This window comes from Anastrepha ludens, chromosome 5 (assembly GCF_028408465.1).
Source record: "Anastrepha ludens isolate Willacy chromosome 5, idAnaLude1.1, whole genome shotgun sequence".
In the NCBI taxonomy this organism is placed as follows: Eukaryota; Metazoa; Arthropoda; class Insecta; order Diptera; family Tephritidae; genus Anastrepha; species Anastrepha ludens.
In genome coordinates, this window is record NC_071501.1 from 120,841,285 (window position 1) to 120,863,727 (window position 22,443).

A 22,443-nucleotide genomic window follows, 5' to 3' on the forward strand; every position below is an offset into this window, starting at 1 on the left:
AAAGTACCATCGTGTATTGGGCCCAGGACTTTTGAGACCATATGCTAGACGTCTTTAAACATAATGCGATTTGCATGGTCTAAAAACATGGCTAAAAGAGTCATTTAGAACGTTAGCTGGTCAAGTCCTTTGGATGCCTTCCACACATCGATTCTCTTTAGTCTCCAGATGCAGGTTAGAACACAGGTACCACATCAGGCAAGCATGGGTTTGGCAGACATTTAAAATGCAATTTTAGTTTGGCTCAAATGTGATAATATTTTCAATATTTTCAAGGTGCTCAATTCCGATGTGGATTTGAGGCGAAATCGTAACATTCGTGGCATACATGGAGTAACACAAAATCTATTATATATATATATATATATATATATATATATATATAATTGGCGCGTACACCCTTTTTTGGGTGTTCGGCCGAGCTCCTCCTCCTATTTGTGGTGTGCGTCTTGATGTTGTTCCACAAATGGAGGGACCTACAGTTTCAAGCCGACTCCGAACAGCAGCTATTTTTTTTATGAGGAGCTTTTTCATGGCAAAAATACACTCGGAGGTTTGCCATTGCCTGCCGAGCGGCGACCGCTATTAGAAAAATATTTTTCTTAATTTTGGAGTTTCACCGAGATTCGAACCAACGTCCTCTCTGTGAATTCCGAATGGTAATCACGCACCAACCCATTCGGCTACGGCGGCCGCAAAATCTATTTTGCTCTCAGTAAAATTCGTTGCCACAACGGACACAACGGACCGATTGTCATCTGTCTTACGTATAAAACACAGAAACCTGCCAAGAGATAAAAAGCCCCCACCTTAAACTCGATACATCAATTAATCACATAATTGATGTTTCATTTTAGGAAATTCAAATACGAGTATAACTTAATTTTTTTTCTCTTCAGAGGCAAAACTCCTCAGGTAAACGTCGTGGGACTAATAGGACATCGGTGAAGGATTTTAGATGTTGACCTCAAAAAAATTTATACTACGAAAAAGTATTATTTACCCTCGTAATAGCAATTTTGAGTAATAAAGAAGATTAAGAAAATGTATTGTACATATATATATACTTTTATAAAATAAATATTTTTCGAACATTTTATTTTACTAAAATCGTGTAAATTATGTAGATATACTAAAGCAATTTGGTACGTAAAATTATATTTCATTAGAAGTAGAAAATATTTAGTTAGTTTAAAAATCTAGTTGTCTCCGTGGCTGTTAAGCCCTCAGCGCGTAGCCGCTGCAACATAGGCCGATAGATGTCGGGCGTGAACGGCAGACATACACCGCGTTCTTGTATTTCACCTAGAGAAACATGGAAATTGAGCCATTAACAGTGAACGAGGAGAGTATGTCATAAGCTTACCATCTAAAATCATTTTGGCCGCTATTGCCGCCGGTTTGCCTACGGTCTGGGCCATTGCTGAATGCCCACCAGGTTGGCCGTATACAACAAAGTTGATACCACGCTCCTCCCGACGGCCATCCTGCCAGCGTATGCCCACTTCATGACGCAGTATAACCAAGTCACGTTCGTGAGATTCTAAAATGGCCAGTAAAATGAAATTGAAGAGTGTAAGAGCTTTGCATTAAGTTAAATTTACCGAATGCCAAACGCTTTGCGAGGTAGTGACTTAGCGTATCCAATGGCGTGTTCATCTTTACCACCGGTGTATCTTCCAGCAGTCCAAGACTCTCGATGCCATCGGCATCTCCAATGCGTTCGACCAGTTTTTGCTTTAAATTCTCATAGAAGATGCTCGAATCGGACATGCCCAACATATTAATCACCAATTGGCGCCATGTTACCTCCGGTCCGTGCGGATGCAACATTGGATGCGGTTCGGGATCAATCAAACCAAGCAACTGCATCGGCTGCACACACTCGGAGAATCCTTTGTAGCGAATGGTGCCACGCAACAGTGTATGCACATCTCTGCCTAGTCCATAGAGCTCTGCGTACTTTGTGGAATCGCGATTCGGGAAACCCTCTAGCGCAAAACCGGGCAGGAAATTTAGACTTCGTGGATTTGACATCAAATCGCCGCCACCAGATATCTCCACAATTTGACCTCTGCTCAAATACTTCGCCGCGGATAAGGTGTTTAGCAGCACTCCGCGCGGTGACCAAGAGAATTTATAACGCAGTGCATTGCCTGAGTGCTCAGGCGCAGGTAGACCGCCACAGAAGCTAACAAACGATTCAATGACACCACCCTTGTCCTTCACCTCGTCGATGCATTCCAATGCGAGCAGATGATCAATGCCTGGGTCGAGACCCACCTCATTCATGATGGTAACACCATTGCGACGCGCTTCCTCATGAAGCTCCTTAATTTCGTCATTCAAGTAGCTTGCCGTCACCATGTGTGTCTTCTCGGCCACACAGCATTTGGCCACCATGCTGTGCAGGCTGTAAGGCAGCAATGAGATGACAACATCTGCTTTGGCGCACAACTCTTGCAAATGTTCGATACCCTCGGTGACATTTAGATAGACACTGTCGACGCCATTGTAATCCTTGGCGAGTCGATCAGCTTCCTCTTTGAGCGCCGAGCAAACAGTAATTGAGACGTCTTTCTCGCGTGCTAGCCATTCGACCAGCGGCGCTGAAACCATGCCAGCACCCAGCACAAGCACATTTTTGTCCGTATCCAGGCGACCTTCAATCTTGTGACGGGAACGGTAGCTGTACACAAAATCGGGAAAAATATTTCAATAAAAAGTTAGGCAATATTTGTGGCACATATAAATACTTGTTGGATTCACGCAGCTCCTGTATGTACTGGAAGTTATCTGTCAGTTTTCCATTGCTAGCGATGATTGCCTATAAACATAAAAGAAGAGGTTTCCGATAAATGGTATTAAGAAAAAACCTGTTCTAACATCTTTTGTGTTCATGACGAAAGTTGAATAACAAACTCTTTCGCACTCAGGAAGAGCGAACTAATCGCACCAATCCTTATCAACCTTCGTGATCACTCAAAACAACGACGGCACTGCTCAAGTCTTTCGATTTCGTACTTTTAACTCAGGCGACTACCATACCTTATCAGCTTTTCGCTCAGGGTTACCAGTCATACCAACTTATTGAGACAAGTAGAAATTTTTAATTTTTGACATTATGAAGATTTGGGGTTCTGTGCGGTTCTGTGAGGTTCTATTTTTTGATTCGGCTATTTGCGAAAGTGATAGCTGTGGGCAGGTTAGATATATCTACAATACTTTTTTGCCTCGTTCAATCCCTAATCACTTAATGCATTAGTTCTGACGTGTTTTTGTTAGCAAGATCACTTTGTCCATTTAAAAATTTGTTGCTAACAAAAGGAGTGAAAATAATGAGTTTCCAAAAACTCTTGAAATGAAAATTTCTGAAAAGTCGTACAGATTTCATTCATTTCAGAACAACGCGCATGGTGTGAAAAATGGTTATGAAGTATAGTAAATGTGCATTAGGGTGGAATCATTTTTTTAAACGGCTTTTGGCAGAGCTGCAGAAAGTTGGCTTTCCGTTTCAGAAATAAAGGTGGAAAATGTTATTTGTCTCATTATGTGCTAAGAGGTGCCGCCAACACCATTAATTTGTGAAAAAATCGTGAATACAACCTTTTCATTTCCACTTCCCAAAATAATGTACTAACATGCGTGCAGGCCGTGTAACAGGCCACTTTGACTGCAATAAACATTTCAATACAATAAAACTATCTAGCACTAGTTCACTGGTTTTGCTGTGATGAAGAGGAATCCATGGAATACTTAGTAACCAATTGTCAAGCATAGGTCACAGGAGACTCAGAATCCTGAGCTCGTACCTACTAGAGGATGAAGGAGCTGGTTCGGTCCCTCGCAATATTAAATAGTTAAAATTAAGCACTTAGGGCGCACAATAGATCAATCTGGTCCCAGTGCATAAAGGCCTAACCTATGCAACCATTACCATTACCATTACCGTGCAACCATTACCATTACCACACCGTTCTGCACACCCTTCTTCAGCTATCAAAGACAGTTTTAGCAAACGGGCTACTTCAACCCACAAGCGAGCTTGGCAGGCTGAGAGAGGCTGCAAATGGACAAAACTGATGTTACCTTTCATATCGGACCGATTGTCGCAGGTCCTCCTGACAGCTGGTTGGACTGATGACGGGCCACTTTCTGTAGGCGAAGCACATGGAAAAGGTAGGCATCTCAGACACTGCCTTCTATGCATATACCCGGCCTTCGCTCGAATCAGGCTTGAGGTTTATGGCACTGATGTGTTAAGAAGCGACCACCTTGGCTCCTTGGCACCACAAGATCTACTCAGATTTCTTCGGAGGTCGAGTAGATTTAAAGAAAATTAAAAAAGGGAATCCGAGTGCAGTACAATGGACCTAATGCTGTGTGAATGCTGTACTGTCTAGTTGTCTCGGAAAAAAAAAACGAAAAAAAATCTTATCAAGGCAGCAGGGTGTTTTGTTACCAACTGCAAAGATGTTAAGGTTACATTCTGTAGTTCATTTCATGACGACAGATATCGAAGGAAAGTTGGAGTGTAACTCGAACAAGCTAGGAATAGCTGCCATTCTTATTTTTATGCCTCATACCAATGTATGTCTAAAGAAAAATACATATCTTTTGATGTGTAAGTATTATAAGAGGTGTTTTTTCAAGAGCTTCAGAAATGTTGTTGGTATAAAGTTTTTATTATAATCCGGCAGATAATTTTCTTAATATAATGTCCAACATATGTCCGCCGTGGCTACGCCTTACATGATCAATTCGATCTGTGCAATTTTTGTCTTCTTGTTGCAATAAATCTGAATAATCTAAATAGGCGCAATCAGCAAAAATCCGACGCAACGTAACTCTTGCACGAACTGTATTTTATAGACACGCAAGCCAAGATAAGTAGAAAGGTATGTAGGTGAAACAGTTGAAGTGCCGGTCTGGCACTCCTCAAGTAGCACTAAAGCGCCGTTTTGAGACCTCCAACAGGCAGATATCTATAGCTAGCCAGAGCTGTTGATATAATAGATACGATTGATGGGATTTAGGTTGGCGCACTGCCCCAGGCTGCCGAAGAAAGGAGCACCCAGTGATCTTAATCGTCTAGCTGCTGAATCCGGACATTTACAGAGAAAGTGCTCAACAGTCTCTTTCTCTGAAAAGTCCCCACAGCTTCTGCAATGGTGGTTAAATGGTAACCCTAGCTTTTCCGCGTGTGTTCCGATCATCCAGAATCCGGTAAACACAGCGATGAGTTTGGAAATTGAATGGCTTGGAGTCCCCAAGACTTTCTGCGTCCTTCGTCTATTGTTCCAAGGTCAAAGGGTTTTTAAAAAGCACGTGAAGAAATGGAGATCCATCTTTTCTGCGCTTTCCTAAGAAAGAATTTTCAAACTTGCCGCGTAGTCGAAGTACAAAGGCCAACAAATTGCGAACGACCAAGAATCGACATTTCGGATTCTCCTGCAAGATTTAAGTCTATGAACTTGGTGGACAGATATTCTTTAAAGTAAATTTCCATAATTTTGAAACATTGTTCTGGCGCTAAAGGATTCATGAGGATTCACAATTCAAGCCTTAATGAACAGAAATGTCAACACAGTTCGCCATTCTTAGCTGTCAAGCCACAGTTATCGATATCGATAGCTCTCAAGTCGCTAAAAAACACCAAATACTTTCGAAAATTGTTATATAAACCTAAGAACAGCATCAAATCTTTGAATTAATTTCTTTGGAAGAAAATGCCTGACACTGGCAACAAAAAAATTGTCAAAATTCAATGGTATTTTATAGCCACTTGCAATCGCACTTTATTATACTAAAATTGATAGCCCATTCAATACCGGAAACCAAAACTGGATACCAAAAATTATTTTTATTTAAATTGTTTAAAAAAATCTATAGCTCAAATTCAAAATTCTAAATAGACGCTATTGAAAAATATATTAAGTATGTCAAAAAAGTTCGTTGGTTTAGAATTTTAGTGAGTGAAATCTGGTAACCCTGCATTTCACTTGTCGCTGTTTGTAACTGATAAGTTCGCACTTTTGTATGTAAGTATGCCATATTTATTAAATATTTATAGTAAACGCGCCACATAAAATTAGCGTTTTATAGATTTCGAGCACGAGTTTTAAAAATATAAAATCAAGAATATACGCATAGTTTATTTGCAGCTGACATACATACATACATAGCTACCGACTGCCACTTCTACCTACCTACATAGTTGAGTAAATACTTATGTGTAAGTTTGATGACCCGGATTACCGGCTGTAAATGACAATAAGAATTTGATAGAGTACTGACAATAAGCTGGTCGAAAAAATTGCTTGCGGTTCCTTACTGATGGCTCAAAGCTTGGCGATAAGTTGACTTTGGCGACTACAGTAACAAGTAAATAGAAAGCTTTTCGGCTTGTTGTTGTTGTAGTTTTTATTGTAGGAGCATAAGCCATACATAGATAGGTAATGCTGCTGGAGTGACAGTCCTCGGCCGGATATAAATCCGGGTCGTTCCGGTCACATAGAACCGACTGTCGCGGGATCATGTTTCGGCTCGTCTTCCCAAGGACTGTAGCATACTTCAAACTGAAACTATCGCCATTAATAAGGTAGCTGTTTAGTTAGGCAAAAATGAGACTGCATTTAGAGATATCGATCGAAATCGACACTCACACAAACATCTTCATCGATAACGAAGCTGCTATTAAAACAATAATGGCCGTAATGACTAACTAGGAATGCATGTAACTGTACTGTATATCCAAAATAAACGAGCTCTGCGAGAATATACAGGTCACAATTTACTAGGCACCAGGGCAAAAGGGAATTGAGAAAGTTGACGAGCTTGCTAAGACCGGCTCCCGCTTGCCTAGGACGTGTACGTCGAATGTATATATCTCACTCTCAGTTTTGAAGACGGAACTGGACAAGGAACCAACTCTGGAAGCACCGCCTACAATAAACTTTATTCTATCACTCCCAAGGAAAGAATTTAAAATATTAGTTCGAGTGCTGGAATGGGTGGGTCCAAAAAGACGCGTGCAACTTTTGTGAGGAAGAAAGAAGACGTCTCCTTTGTCACTGCCCTTCTCCAGGCAAAACTCGTTACAACTGCCTGAGATCGGTATACTTTTCATCTCTGAACGATATTGCTGACAAAAGTTTAAACTGTTTATTAAAACTCGCCAAGACATGTATCGCGAACTATGTTTAGTCCGACTCCAATAACACTGGTAACCCTACGGACCCTTGTGACCTTTTCAGATCAGCTAGATATACCTAACCTAACTTAGAGAATTCTACATTTATTCTGATAGCCAAGCGGCGATTAAATCTCTTGATTGCATTCTCTTAAAGAGATGGCGAAATAGATACGTGTGCACCTGATATGGATGCCAAGGCATAGTAGCATTCAAGGGAATTGTATAGCAGACGAACGAGCAAGAGAGGGCACTACCACTCGCCTCATTCTTGATATGGAAATTGTTCGTAGGTATACCATTCTCAACTGCATGGTGACATGAACGGCTACGGCCAGAATGGGACGACAGGCGCTCAAAGGCGCTACTTAATCGGTAAAAGAAAAATGTCGCTATATTAGTTGCTTTGATCACAAGCCTCTGTCTCCTTGGACGACCTGTTCAAAGATTGAATGTACCTCGTCTCGACAGACATGCAGAAACTGCAAGAATGAGGAGGAGGAAGAGTCTATCAGACATCTTCTTTGCCACAGTCTCCCGTGGTTTGAATAATTTGGCCCATCGTTCTTGAATGATGTGGATGACCTTAGAGATATAAGGTCAGCCAGGTCAATGGATTAGCACTTAAAAGAAAATGGTTTAACGAATAATAGCAGGTGAACTGCTATGAACAATGGCTCGGCAATGGCCTAAGTGACTTGGTTTAAAGACTGACTGCGACTTCCACTTACCTACCCACCTAAGTTACCGTACACATTTTCCGTTTTGCCTTGTTTCTGGTTTTCAAGTTGAATTTTGATCTTTGGTTTATTAAGTGACTTTTAGTCGAACTTTAAGATACTTATTTGATCGATACTTTACGAGATATCGATCTCTACAGCCATCTACCGAAAAAATAATGGATTTATTTCTCCACAAACTAATATTTCTCTTAGCGAGCAATAAAAAAATAAGAAATTTCGCTTCGGTTTTTTCGACAATTTGGCTTTTTGGTATAGGACTCTCTTCCATATAGGTACATACATATATTCACATATAGAGGCTGAAATACTAATTTTCGGTTAAAATGGAACCACTTCTTTCTTTACTCACCGATTTGATGGGATATGAGAAGTTCTCCTCTTCCAGCGGCTTTTTGGCATCACTTTTGATTATATCATCCACAAAGGGGCTGATCAGTTCTCCAAAAAGGTCGGTCGACTCGCGCGGCAGCTGTGTCGGCATATTATCAATTGAGCATACCAAAACACCCGGGCCTTTGAAACTCTTCATATCCTTGTTACGATCTGCATCGTACAAACAAAAAGGCGTATCGATGGTGGTGCATTCGTTCATGAACTCAATGGAGCCGCCCGGATCAGCAGAGATATCGCAGATAGCCAACATGCGATGTGGTAGTGCAGGACTGCCTTTACTTGTGGGCAACCAAGGTGTATTCGCTGGTCGAAGTAAATTTTTAGCATCCGGTATACTAATCAGCTTCGGACTACCCACCGCCCAGTAAATACCATTGATAATCACCGAGGCGTAGGGCGCAATTTTCGAGCTGAATGTAGAGATATAACGTTCAGGGAACTCATCATATTCCCGTGCATCGAAGCCACCACCTTCACGTCGCTCCAAGTGATCCGTCCGGCTTACTTCACATCCATACAATTTATTCTGACCTACGTGGGCACACAGCATTAATTATTTTTTGTTTTTTTGTTTTTTTTTTTTGTGTATGCTCACTACTTACTGCCATGCTCAGCTACCTTGCGCAGCATCTCAGGCGGCACATATTCTATGGGTAATTCCTGGAACACCTCCTGCGCACCTTGCGACACATTGCCCGAACCAGTGAACACAACTGTCAACGGGCCAATGGACTTAGGCATCATGCCCAATGAGATTTCATAGCCACAATCTCGTATTGCTTGGCGCGCCATTGACGAGTTACGGTAATTATGCGCCGGGCCGATGTGCATAAAAGGCGTGTGATGACCCAGCGCCAGGAGCCGCAATCCAACACCATGTAGGATATTGACCATGCCCGCTACACCGGCGTACTTGCCAAATGCTACTTGACGCGCGCCACGCTCGTCCACTATACGTTCGTAATCAATCAAACGGATATTCTGTGAAAGGATATCAAAATCAGAATGACAGGTTGATTATAACATAATTAACTGCGAATCTGTGAAACAGGCAATTACAAGTCCATATGTATGTGTGTACCGCTAAGTACAAAAGCTGAATACATTGCGTATGTAAGAGTTCAAATGTATGTATGTGGATATGATTGTATGTATGCATATATTATGCAAGTGCATATGTGAATGTAATGGATTATTCATTGGCTTATTTGAGAGACACACTTCTGTGAAATGAGGTGAAAATTAAGACACTGGTGTCAAATGCTGTCTCTTGACAAGTGAAGCTTTAAAAGCCATGCAGTAAAAAAAAAATTGTTGTTGAAGTTGTTTTAGCAGCTTGTATGGGTCGTTCCGATATCGTAAAACCGACTGTCGTGGGAAGGAAAAATATCATTTTCTGCTCAATTGACGCATTTATGTTCTCAGTCCATTCAGGAAGACAAGCCATTTGCCCAAACAGCTCTTGCAAGCTGCTACCAAAATAAAAGAAACTTCAATGGAAGGAAAATTTCGCAATTAGTAAAGACTATTTCTTTCAATAAAGAAGAAGATCCTTTCTCTTACCATCACCAGCGCTTACACCCTTCATTTGGTGTTTGGCCGAGCTCCTCCTACTAGTTATTTGTGCGGTGCGTCTTGATGTTGTTCCACAAATGGAAAGACCTACAGTTTTAAAATGACTCTGAACGGCAAATAATTTTTACAAGGAGCTTTTTCATGGCAGAAGTACACTAGGAGGTTCACCATTGCCTGCCGACAGGCGATAGCTATTCGGAAAAAACGTTTTCTATCATTTTCCGTTTCATCCGCGGAGATTTTGAAACTGAGCACTTCCGAATGGTAGCAACGCAGCAACTCATTCGGCTATGGGGACCGCCAATGCATACGTAATAAAAGACTCATAGGCAAAGTCAATATCGTAGGTAGAATTTTCAGAAATCTCTGCTGCCGAGCAGCATCCCAAGTATGTCGTTTATTAAAAATACTTATTAATGCAGTTTATAGGTTTTTTTGTTTTTATTGCGACAAACTCAGTACACTTCGGAAAGGTTGATTACATCGTCCCGATGGTAGCATTCAATAGGAACCTTTCCTTCCATCTCAGGCGGAATGGAGTAAGGAATTCTCACTGAACAATTTCGATACTAGAGTCTATAATGATGGCTCTAAAATGGATTGTGGTCTTGGAGCAGGTAAATATTCTCATGAACTTAAAATTCGAAAATTGGTACGTCTTCCTAATGCCTGCAGTACCTTCCCCTTTTAGGGGAATATCGCTATTCTTTCGGATAGCCAAGCTGCAATCCAGACCCTGGATTCGGCTACAACAACCTCCAACTGGTCGAACAAAGTAGGAATAGCTATACCACCTTGAGTGAAAACCATAACGTCACCTTAATCTGGGTCCCGGGACATCGGAACATTTAAGGCTTCAAAAAAGCAGATGAACTGGCAGGAGAAGGATCTGTGATATCGGTACATTAAAGGTAATGAAAAAGCAGATGAACGGGCAAGAGCGGAATCTGCCATGAATAAAGATTCTGCCAGATCGTGTGAGGTTTTAGGTGGCCCATAACGTTCTGCAAACTTTGCATGTCGTCTGATAAACATGAAACGACGGGACGCCTGCAGACTCACGGCAGTCATAACTGGCTTTTGGGGAACAAGCAGCCAAAATGGGAATCCCTTATACCACATACAGTCACAGTTTCAAGCAACCAGAGAAAAAGGAAACTATTTTCCATTTCCTCTGTGAATGTCCTGCCCTATGGATGGAGAGAATGTCAACACTGGGCAAACCACCGTCCGAGAGTCTCAAACAACTGTCTGGTTTAGACGTCAACAACCTAGTAAGGTTCTTAAACCACACTCATGCTGTAAATAACCCTTAAACAAGTTGGTAATGGCAATGTGACAAAAAAATGGTGCGGAAAGCCTGGTTGGATTCTGGATGAATCACCGCTTCAACCAACGAAACAACCAGTTCTTACAGCTCCTGTAACTCATCTGCAAAGTGTGTTTTTCACCTATGAGGATTTATGGCCAGCTGACAGCCACCTTGCTTGAGGTAACTTCCTATACCAGAATCTTGTGAGAAGTCGAAAGTCTCCATATACTATGTTTCCTTATTGAAGCTGAATTCTCTGACTGCGAAAGCTTCTCGTGCTCGTGTGATACTATTTTTGCGAGCATTAACCAGATGTACCAAGACAGGGAATTATTTTGAATCTTAGTGCCTGTATTTTTGGCAGGATCTCATTCAAGGCTTTTCAAGTTTCTACTTTAGTTTGCATTTTTTGCATTTTTACGTTGGCCAACCAGGTCTGCCATTCAACTTAACATATTTTCATATTTCTCGGTTTTCATTTTAGTTTGTCAAAAGATGGGAACACCCTTTACTTTGTCGCCGACTTAACGCCAAATTAGCGCTTCAAACTCTCACTCAACGTCTTACGATCACATTTCCCTCCATGAATCTACAGGTCGCATGAGGAAAAGATGAAATAAATGCGGGATGAATAACTGGCGAATTTTAGTTGCGCAAAATTAATCATTGAATTTTTTTTTTGAATAATTTTTATTAAATAAAACAAAATGATTTTGCGTGATGGAAATCTTGGTTTTAGTGAAACCTTTCGATACGGTGATTAATTTTGCGCCGCCTTGTAGAAATTACATCGATTTTCATTACTTACTTTCTCCAAAACAGCATCCAGCAATGGCATATTTGACTCCTGTGCTTTAATAGTATGCGAAAAGAAGCAATATGTTTTTCCTGGTATGAGGGCATCGATCGGCACCTGTTTGACACCAAATATCACAGAAGCCTCGCTAATGTCCTCCTGTACAGTAGCGCCAGAATGCAAGTACACCTGTAGCATTAGAAAAAAAAAATATTTGAATTACTTATTTTGTTTGTAGATTAGATTTAGAAAAATTCTTAATGCGTTTCAAATACTCTTAGAAAAAAGTTTCTTTGATTTTTAATCCCGAATTCGCTTTGAAAATGGAGATTTTTTTATTTCAGAAATTTAAAAAAATATTTTTTCTAATTGGCACAGCAATGCGAATTAAGTTAAAAAGGACTTTTCAAAAGTTCGCCATTTTGTTATTTTTCAAAAAAATGTTCCCCTTGTAGCACCTGCCAGAATGGCAAGCCTACAAAATAATAATCAATTTAACATTTTCGTTTCAGATGTCCTGAAGAGCCAAAATCCTGTTGATTAGCCACCTATCTTTTTTTAAGGCGCTTACTTTCGTGCCTAAATTCCTAAAAAATATCTATAAAAAATGAGTATTTGACCAGATTACTACCTCAATTTCGATTTTGCTTTTGGTCCCTAAAATGCCAAAACCAAGTCGAATCTGGTTTAGCGTAATTTAACCCTTTACTGCATGAATTAATAAATCATTGAAAAAAATTGTTTCATGCTGAAAATAACTTTACTGGATAAGTTAAGACATATTAAAGGAAAAATAATGAAACAAAATTTACATTTTGAGCCAAAAACGTATTGTAAAGCTTGATTCAATTATTAAAGGTTTGCTTACTTGTAACATTAGAATTCTGACACTCCCTTACAAAAGGTCGCATTTAAAAAGGATGGAGAAAATGGAAATATTAAATAACTTTTGCTTAAAATGGTAACAAAATAGTCCTTTTTTATTTAAATTATAAAAAATATATAGTATAAATGGAAGTTGCCAAAAAAATCGTTTAACTTAATGCCAGAATTATATTTTTTGTAAATTAATTTTTAAATTCAAAACTGATCACGAAGTATCGCCAATATGACGCTATTATGTTACCTTAGTATTATGACCTTGAATTCTTTCATGGAAGAAGTGGATTCATCATAAATTTGGTTGACTAAAAACCAACTTTGAACATACTCACGGCGCTTTTATTTACCATGCCTTGTCCACGTAAGATTAGAGTTTTGACCACCCAGTCAAGATTATTCTTACATTCATAAATACTTAACAAAGTACTTGCACTTATTTAAACTAATTGTTATTATATCGACGGCAGCCACCGTAGCCGAATGGCTTGATGTGTGACTACCATTTGGAAGTGCAAGGGTTCGAAATCACGGACCTGAAACACCAAACGATAGGAAATGTTGTTTGTAATAGCGGAGGCTCCTCGACAGGCAATGGCAAACCTCCGAGTGTATTTATGCCATGAAAAAGATCCTAAATGCTAAATGAGTTCTTGTTGGTAAGTTATGTATTTTTAAAGTAACCTAGTAAGTACATTCCCAACCTATATTTCAAAAGGCGTCGGGCTCAAATTGTCAAAACGTCCATCTTCCACGTGCATTGCCCCAAAAAGATACGCTATCATATCCTGCTTTTAACTGTATGTCAGGATGTTTTCCATTTCGTTTTGGTTATGGACATACCGAGCAAGTTCTTGTGTTTAAAACCCCTTTTGAAGACGAAATGTTTCTCCTACAAATTTTACTTTTCTTCCACTCTTGCTAAAAATTTCTAGAGTTTGCAACCCAGTGTCTTGCTAAGGGAGCCTATTTGACAAGAGGGAATGAGAAGGCTGCTTACTGAGCAAACCTTTTATTATTGAATCATGATTGTAAAGTATAGAAAATAGTTGAAAAGCGGAAAAATGATTATCCGTCGAGAAAGATGAGTATATCGACTCAGTGAAAGTATTATTTTTTTCGTCAAAAACTACTTACGTTTTACTATACTTACAATCGTTTTTTGAAAATGAATCACTCGCACTTCAATTCTGATATTTCACCCACTTGCACCTATTATTGCTAAATATATATTTTATGGACAAAAATAGTTTACATTATTTTATAATACTTCGTTTGGAAATAAAATTGAATCATACGTGGGCCCACATAAAGTAAAGGATTCAATAAAATTTGACAAATACAAAAATCAAATCAGCTACCTACTGATCAAGGCGAATCTATTAAAGGGGATAGCAGTAGACCGGGCGATTTGTTTTTTATTTCGCCGTGTACATTTGAATGCCAGCACAAAATGAAATAACGAAGAGCCGTTCCACTCGCACTATCGTCGTATGCTTCTAACTTCAAATGGGCTGTTCAATGCTGTTTGTGCTTTTCTTTTTCTTTACTATTTTCTTCTGTCGTGACATTCCCATGTAATACAAAATATTGTTGTTGGTTCATTGCCATCACCTTTAACAGATCCGCGTTGCTACCTCTACCGCCACCTGCTCAAGGTGCCTTGGAATGGACAAAAAAATATTTCGTTTTGAATCATTTTTTTATTAATAGTTAATTTAAAATCTTTCATCTAATCTAATCAAAGATTTCTTTGTAAAATAGCGCTAAACAAAAATTTAGTGAGTTATTAACGTATCATTAAAGATTACGATTTCTTAAATTTATTGCTTAATAAAATTGGAACAAACATATTTTTTATAATAGAAATGTGAGTTGAAATATTAATATTTTTTGCAAACCTATTTTGCTTCAAAAGCTGAATCTAAGGAATTGTTTTACTTTTATAAACTCTCTTGGTAGTCACCCATAGCCGGAAAAAACTTGCAACATTCTCTATCGAAGTGTTCCACCTGCGTTCGCCAAACTGACTTAAGATCCATCTACCCAAGGGCAGACAACACCCAGAGTAGCACACAACACACAAGGGCAGACAACACAAAATAGCCCCTACAACTCGGTTTGTTTTGAGAAGTCATCGGAATAAAAATCCACGGCCCAGCCAGTTCTTCTGTCAAAAATTAGCTGGTAGGAAAATATTCAGATGGGATCACCTTGTGCTTAATTTTCAATTAGTTATCATAATGAGTGAGCCTGTTTAAAGGCTGTAGCGCTAGCGAGCAACCAAGCGACTGCCACATTGATGGCTATGGCTAGAAATATAGAGAATGATAACTATCTTGATTGAGAGCAATCAGGAAGCCTAAATTTGAGTTTGACGGAGACCTTCGGGGAGTTTTAGCTTCTGCCAATACATCTGTGCATAATTGCACTAGCCTTGGTTAAAAATCTTTTACTCCACCCAATCCTCCCCTGTTGGATTGAGAGCGAAGAAGAAGGCAGTTAATAGTAAATAAATGATTATTGACTACTTCACTGACAAGTGGCACTCAAGAAATATTTTTTTATTAAATTTATTTACAGCTTGTTTTTGTTTTTCTGTTTTTCTACGTCGCTTTTTGTTGGATTGGCCCCCCCGTGGAGTGCTGTCTTATCGCTGAAAGTGCCGTGTGACGCATGTATGTGTTATATACTCCACTGGAGGCCAACCCTACAATTAATTATGATCTTATGTACATTAGGCTGGGTCGCAAATAAAAGTTAGTACTTGTAGAAATTTTTTTAAGCTAAATCAATGGCTGCAGTGGTTAGGTTTTTTGGAAAAGCATATTTTTGAAAGTAGTTAATTTGGTTTTTTGGGACCTCATATTTTTTTACTATGCATAGAGAAAACTTATTGTAAATGTATTGTATTTTTGGTTTTCAGTGCTTTCTGAAAAAAAATTCTGATTTTTTTTCTTTTTGCTTTTTTGGAAAAAATTCGTGTTTTGCGAAAAATAATTTTAATACTCAGAGTTTTAATTAGAGCTAGTTTTTTCTTTGGCTACATATTTTTTTATTATAAATGTTAAAAAATTAAATTAAATTCTTTTTTTACAATAATTGCATTTTTTGAAAACAGCTGCTCAACGAAATTTTACCTTTTTTTATTTTTTTTCAAATAAATGCAGTTTTTGGAAAGAAATGTTTTTTCTAAATATTTAATTGGTTTTTTGGACCACAAATTTTTTTATTATTCTTATAAATCTAGAAAAATTATATTTATTGTTGTTTGTTTTCTGCGTTTTTTGGAATTTTTTTGTTTATTTTTGTAGAAAAATTAAACAAATTTTTTGTTTTTGTTTTCTGTACTTTCTGAAATTTTTTTCTCAAAGTTTTAATTTATTTTTTTAGCAACGTAAAAAATGTAGAAAAATGAAATATTTTTTTTTGTTTTTGTTTTCTCTTCTTTCAGAATAAATTTTTTTTAATAAATGCGTTTTTTGGAATTTTTTTATTTTAATTTTTTAGCAACGCGAAAAATGTAGAAAAATTAAATAAATTTTTTGTTTTTGTTTTCTGTACTTTCTGAAATTTTTTTCTCAAAGTTTTAATTTATTTTTTTAGCAACGTAAAAAATGTAGAAAAATGAAATATTTTTTTTTGTTTTTGTTTTCTGTCCTTTCTGAATAAATTTTTTTTAATAAATGCGTTTTTTGGAATTTTTTAGTTAATTTTTTTAGCAACGCGAAAAATGTAGAAAAATGATATAAATTTTTTGTTTTTGTTTTCTGGACTTTCTGAAATTTTTTTCTCAAAGTTTTAATTTATTTTTTTAGCAACGTAAAAAATGTAGAAAAATGAAATATTTTTTTTGTTTTTGTTTTCTGTCTTTTCTGAATAAATTTTTTTTAACAAATGCGTTTTTTGGAATTTTTTAGTTTATTTTTTTAGCAACGCGAAAACTGTAGAAAAATGAAATAAATTTTTTGTTTTTGTTTTCTGTACTTTCTGAAATTTTTTTCTCAAAGTTTTAATTTATTTTTTTAGCAACGTAAAAAATGTAGAAAAATGAAATATTTTTTTTTTTGTTTATGTTTTCTGTCCTTTCTGAATAAATTTTTTTTAATAAATGCGTTTTTTGGAATTTTTTAGTCTATTTTTTTAGCAACGCGAAAACTGTAGAAAAATGAAATAAATTTTTTGTTTTTGTTTTCTGTACTTTCTGAAATTTTTTTCTCAAAGTTTTAATTTATTTTTTTAGCAACGTAAAAAATGTAGAAAAATGAAATAAATTTTTTTTGGTTTTGTTATTTTAGTTTTAACTGCTGTCTGAACAAAACCTTCCGTATTTTTTATTTTATTTTTTGTTTAAGGCCGGTTTTTTTTTCATAAAAAAGCATTTTTTCTAAGTATTTATTTTTTTAGAATATATTTTTTTATGATAAACATTGAAAAATTAAATTTATTTATTTAATTATTCCTGCTTTCAGAATTTTTTTTTTTAAGTATTCCATTTTTTTTATTATAATAGCAGAAAAATTAACTTTTTTTCTGTTGTTTCTGAATAAGACTCGCCCATTTATTTTGAAGTAAATGCGTTTTTTGGAAAATCTAATTTTTTCTAAATATTTACTTGTTTTTTTTTTTTGTTTTATGATCACATATATTTTATTGTAAAAAAAAATTAAATATACATATATATATATTTACATATATAATTGTCGCGTATACCCTTTTTGGCAAGGCAACAATGAACAATAACTTTGAATACAAGTATAGAAAATTTAGAAATAACGGTATGCATATTTGCAAAACATGGTTTGCCCGACTTTAAATGTGAGACAGAGAAGTGGCCTTTTTCAGTTTTTTATACATTAACATTTTATAAAGCAACTTGGAATATATTTTTTTTGTTGTTTTTAAATAGAACAATTTTTTGTGAAAAAACAAAAAAAAGGTAGAACGTGTTTTCTTTCATCAAAACATAGATATTATGACTAGAAGTTTTCGTATGCATCTGCCCGACTTTGAATGTGAGTGACTGTATATATATATTTACATATATAATTGTCGCGTATACCCTTTTTGGGTATTTGGCCGAGCTCCTCCTCCTATTTGTGGTGTGTCTCTTGATGTTGTTCCACAAATAGAGGGACCTACAGTTTCAAGCCGATTTTGAACGGCAAATGGTTTTTTATGAGGACTTTTTTCATGGCAGAAATAGACTCGGAGGTTTGCCATTGCCTACCGACGGGCGACCGCTATTTGAAAAATGTTTTTCTTAATTTTGGTGTTTCACCGAGATTCGAACCAACGTCCTCTCTGTGAATTCCGAATGGTAATCACGCACCAACCCATTCGGCTACGGCGGCCGCCGTAAATATACAAAGAGTTTTATTCAGGCAGCAATTAAAACTAAAATAAATTTATTTCATTTTTCTACTTAGCAAAAATTAATATATATTACAAAAAACTCATTTATTAAAAAAAAATGTATTCAGAAAGTACAGAAAACAAAAACAAAAAAAAATTCTAATTATTCTAAATTTTTTGTGTTGTTAAAAAAATAAATTAAAAAGATTCCAAAAAACGCATTTATTAAATTTTCGCAAAGTTTTAATCTACATATTTTAAAACTTTGAGAAAATTAAAAAAAAAATCTGTTAAAAAAAGTATTCGGAAAGTACAGAAAACAAAAACAAAACAAAAAAATTCATGTTTCTAAATTTTTTGCGTTGGTAAAAATTAAATTAAAAAGATTCCAAAAAACGCATTTATTAAAAAAATGTATATAATTTTTCTACTTTTTAAGTATAATAAAAAAATATGTGGTCCAAAACACCAATTAAATATTTAGTAAAAATATTTTTTTCGAAAAACCGCACTTATTTGAAAAATTAGTTTGATTTTTTCCCGTTTTTTGTGTTCTCTGAATAAAACATTCCCTTTTTCTATTTTTTTTAATATACGCGTTTTTTTGGAAAAATAAGTTTTTTTGTTTTTAATTTTTTTTTCGGTACCTTATATTTTTTTTTTAATAAAGATAGAAAAATTAAGTTAATTTTTGTTTGGGTTTACGCTGTTTCTGAATAAAGGTGTCATTTTTTTAAAAAAGGCCTGTTTTTTGAAATAAATTTTTTTTATAAATAAAGAAAAAAATAAATAAATTTAGTTTGGTTTTAAATACTGGCGAATAAAACTTTCTCAAATAAAAGCATTTTTGGCAAAAAAAAAATTCTTCTCGAAAATGGTTAATAGCAAATTCGCATTTTACTGCCATTCATAGAGTTGGCGCCAGCAATAAAACGAAGTGAAAGTGAAACGCATGAGCGTTATTTCAATAGAACTTAAAATAGACTTTCAATACAATCAATTCGCAGGCTGTTATTTCTATTTTTCAATATTTATGTGAGCACAGAATACATAGTCATATCTACACATGTACATAAGTAGGTGTGTACTATATACTAAGTACTTAGCCCTGGTAAGCGGCGGAAACTTAATCGTAAATTTGTTCGCAGCATTTTTTATAGTTTTATACTAATCAAAACATCAATCTTTGATAATCATAACAGCTGCTAATCTAGCCAACAATTTTTTGCTAATTGCGTAACTAAAAATTAAAAAACAACAAAACATTGATTTGATGTGGTAGCGAAATTTGATTGTGGAGAATTTATAGCTGCCTGAAACGCGCTGATTATTTTCATTTACTTTTGTTTCAATGTAAAGGTGGCAAATCCAATCTCAGATGGCGTGCAAATAATTAAAATTGCTTAAACCCTGTACCATATCCTCCTTACCTGCATGGGATAGGCGCGTCTATTCGAGGGCTGCACAATCACTTTGACACCTTTTTTCACCAATTTTTGCACGTGCGATGGCCCAAAAGGCGCACGTCTTTCCCACACGGATTGATCCTCCCGTCGTATGGCAATCACTTTGCCATGCTGAAATTGAAATTACAAACATATTAATTTAATATTTGTATGTTTATATTAATTAAACGAGTATTAAGCATTCACAGAGCTAAAAATGTAAGTGCAATAAATGCCTAACGGTGTAGAAAATTATAGTAAGGTGGGCCAGAGCTTGAGAGTCACATTTCTATTAATCTGTGCGCTTTAAAAAAAACTCGATTAATTCTAAAGAGTTCAGTTCAATTAATTGTTTATTAAATTGTAATTCACGCTTCCCTCTTTTCACACGAACAGCTTGTGAAGCTTATTTAAAGAGGTCTCATTGAAAAAATGGTATCAACTGAGGGAATAGCGTCCGGATTTGGCTGGAGAGGTTTTGAGAAATCCTTAGTATTTTCATAACTGTGACATTCAAAAGGCAAGAACAGCATACATACATATATCAGTCTAACTTGTGGAGAGAGGGCTAACGTTTGGTTTTTTCATCATCTTTTAGATTTTCGCATATAAAAAATGTATTTAAAATTAGCTCCTAAGTACTAAATATTTACAAGTGCATATGACAAAAGTCGAAATTATCAAAGTAAACTGCAAATTAAAAGCACCTTTTAACCTTATATTCATTTCACTTCATTTTTTCACCAATTAATATATTGGGGCTTTCAATAGGGGCATAAGAAGTTTGCATTTAAATTTATATCGAGAATTTTGGTACAGTGAGTTATTTTTATTTTTTTTATTATTTTTTTTTTAATTTTGTATAATTAGTATGAACAACAACAACAAATGCAATATATTTTAAGTGGGCAACCTTTATGAAACATATAAAAAAAATTTATTAACTTTTCAACAAAATTTCAAACTTTTTACTGAGAATCAAAATACATTTTCTTTTCGTTAATTTTGTATAAAAATATAGTCTAGTACAACAAAAGCAAGATATTTGAAAGCTGCAAACTTTAGGAAACAAAAACAATGCATCAAATTTTCAACAAAATTTTTAACTTTTTTTTTTAAATATTACTTAATATTTAAATATTTTTTTTTAATATAGTTCATACTTTAACTAAAGCAGCATATTTTAAAGGAGCATTAAAGTATGAAACATAAAAAACGATTCATAAAACTTTCAACAAAATTTCAATTTTTTTTTAATTTCTATTTTTGTAAATTTTATATAAAAACTAGCGGTAGCCGGCGCGCGTTGCTACGCCAACCAACACAATTAATTTACAAAAAATAGCTTTAAAGAAAGTCAGTACACAAGTATTCAATTCATTCTAAACCATTTTATTGATTTTGTTTATTTAATTTCGAAAAAATTGTGACATTACAAAGTTTAGTTTCAATTCAATGTTTATTGAAGTGCTGTGGGATACACAATATTTCTTGTCTATGAAATGTCATATTCGTTTCCTCTGTGTAAAAATATTTACATGGTCATACTAATTTTTATGACAATGGGTTGAAGGGGGCAGAAGTTGCTACTCAGCAGCGTGGCGTGCCTGGTGGCGAGTGGCATCAATGAGCATATTCTACAAACCTCCTCCGTGGAAAAATACATATAGGTATATACCAATTTTTATAATAATCGGTCCAGTAGTTTTTGAGTTCATCGATGACATACAGACAAACATTCATATTTATAATATATATAAAGATATTATTCATACAAAAACAAAAGCAACATATTATAAAGGGGGAAACTTTATGAAACATAAAATAAAACTTCATTAAACCGAGAGGTGTAGGGAGAGTCTCCAAATTCTGATTCAAATTTTGGGTAGTCATTTTTAATTATTTCCAAGTGCAAACCTTCATTTTGGTTAGAGAATTAGGTCATAAAAAAATGGAGTATGCTTTTGGAGTATTTATCCCTATTGAAACACGCTTTCGGATTATATTTTGCTACTCACATGACGCCATCTAATCAATGGCTTTGTCGCTCCATCCTTAGCCGTTATCAAATTACTCTTTGTTGCTGTGGCCGTTGCGGTAGTCACCGATAGTGTGGCACGAGACTGCAGCAATCGCATCATCTTATTGCCTATTTTGTTAGAAACTCATCCACTCGTGAATAAATTATTTAAATGTAGTACTAATAAGCAGATACGAACTTAAAAAAAGATCACAAAAAAAAATTTTATTATGAATAATATTTATTTATTTATTATTATTAAAAAAATGTATTTTGTTTATTTTTTTATTATTTAGTTATTTTTATTACACGCAATTTATGTACAAACATATGTATGTGTGTATGTATGTATTTATGTAAATTAGTATTTTCACTTTTATTATTGACAATCACTAATCGAAGCCCAATAACAATCGCACTTCCTTTCTAAGTATATGACGACTGACTTTCAAACTGCTTCCTGCGAGAGTTTAAATCGTTCTAATCGCCACTGGAGTCCGACGAGCCCATATCAATCACCCAGTCAGCAGCAAAATTTCGTACGAAATCTTTCATGCCCGAAAAAAGAAGAAAAACCATAAAACGAATAATTCATAAATATAATGAAAATGCTCTCCATGCTCTCCGCGCGCTGATAAGGCGATCCACGCGTATCAATGAATGGACACATCATTTGCACATAAATGTGCATACACCAGTGTTCAAAATAATAGTAACGCAAGGAATTGCTCAG

The 22,443-nt window shown here is 35.8% G+C and overlaps 1 protein-coding gene across 1 annotated transcript; it reads right to left on the minus strand.

Moving 5' to 3' along the window:
• Positions 1 to 1,079: 1,079 nt before the first annotated feature.
• Positions 1,080 to 21,901, minus strand: LOC128863654 (alpha-aminoadipic semialdehyde synthase, mitochondrial). The gene is made up of 9 exons (XM_054102913.1): positions 21,709 to 21,901; positions 19,676 to 19,822; positions 12,024 to 12,200; positions 8,931 to 9,309; positions 8,285 to 8,859; positions 2,757 to 2,827; positions 1,605 to 2,689; positions 1,367 to 1,543; positions 1,080 to 1,305 (listed from the first exon to the last, which is right to left on the minus strand). The coding sequence occupies exons 1-9, from the start codon at positions 21,829 to 21,831 to the stop codon at positions 1,187 to 1,189; spliced, it is 2,853 nt and encodes a 950-aa protein (XP_053958888.1). The 5' UTR covers positions 21,832 to 21,901; the 3' UTR covers positions 1,080 to 1,186.
• Between the last annotated feature and the right edge of the window lie 542 nt (positions 21,902 to 22,443).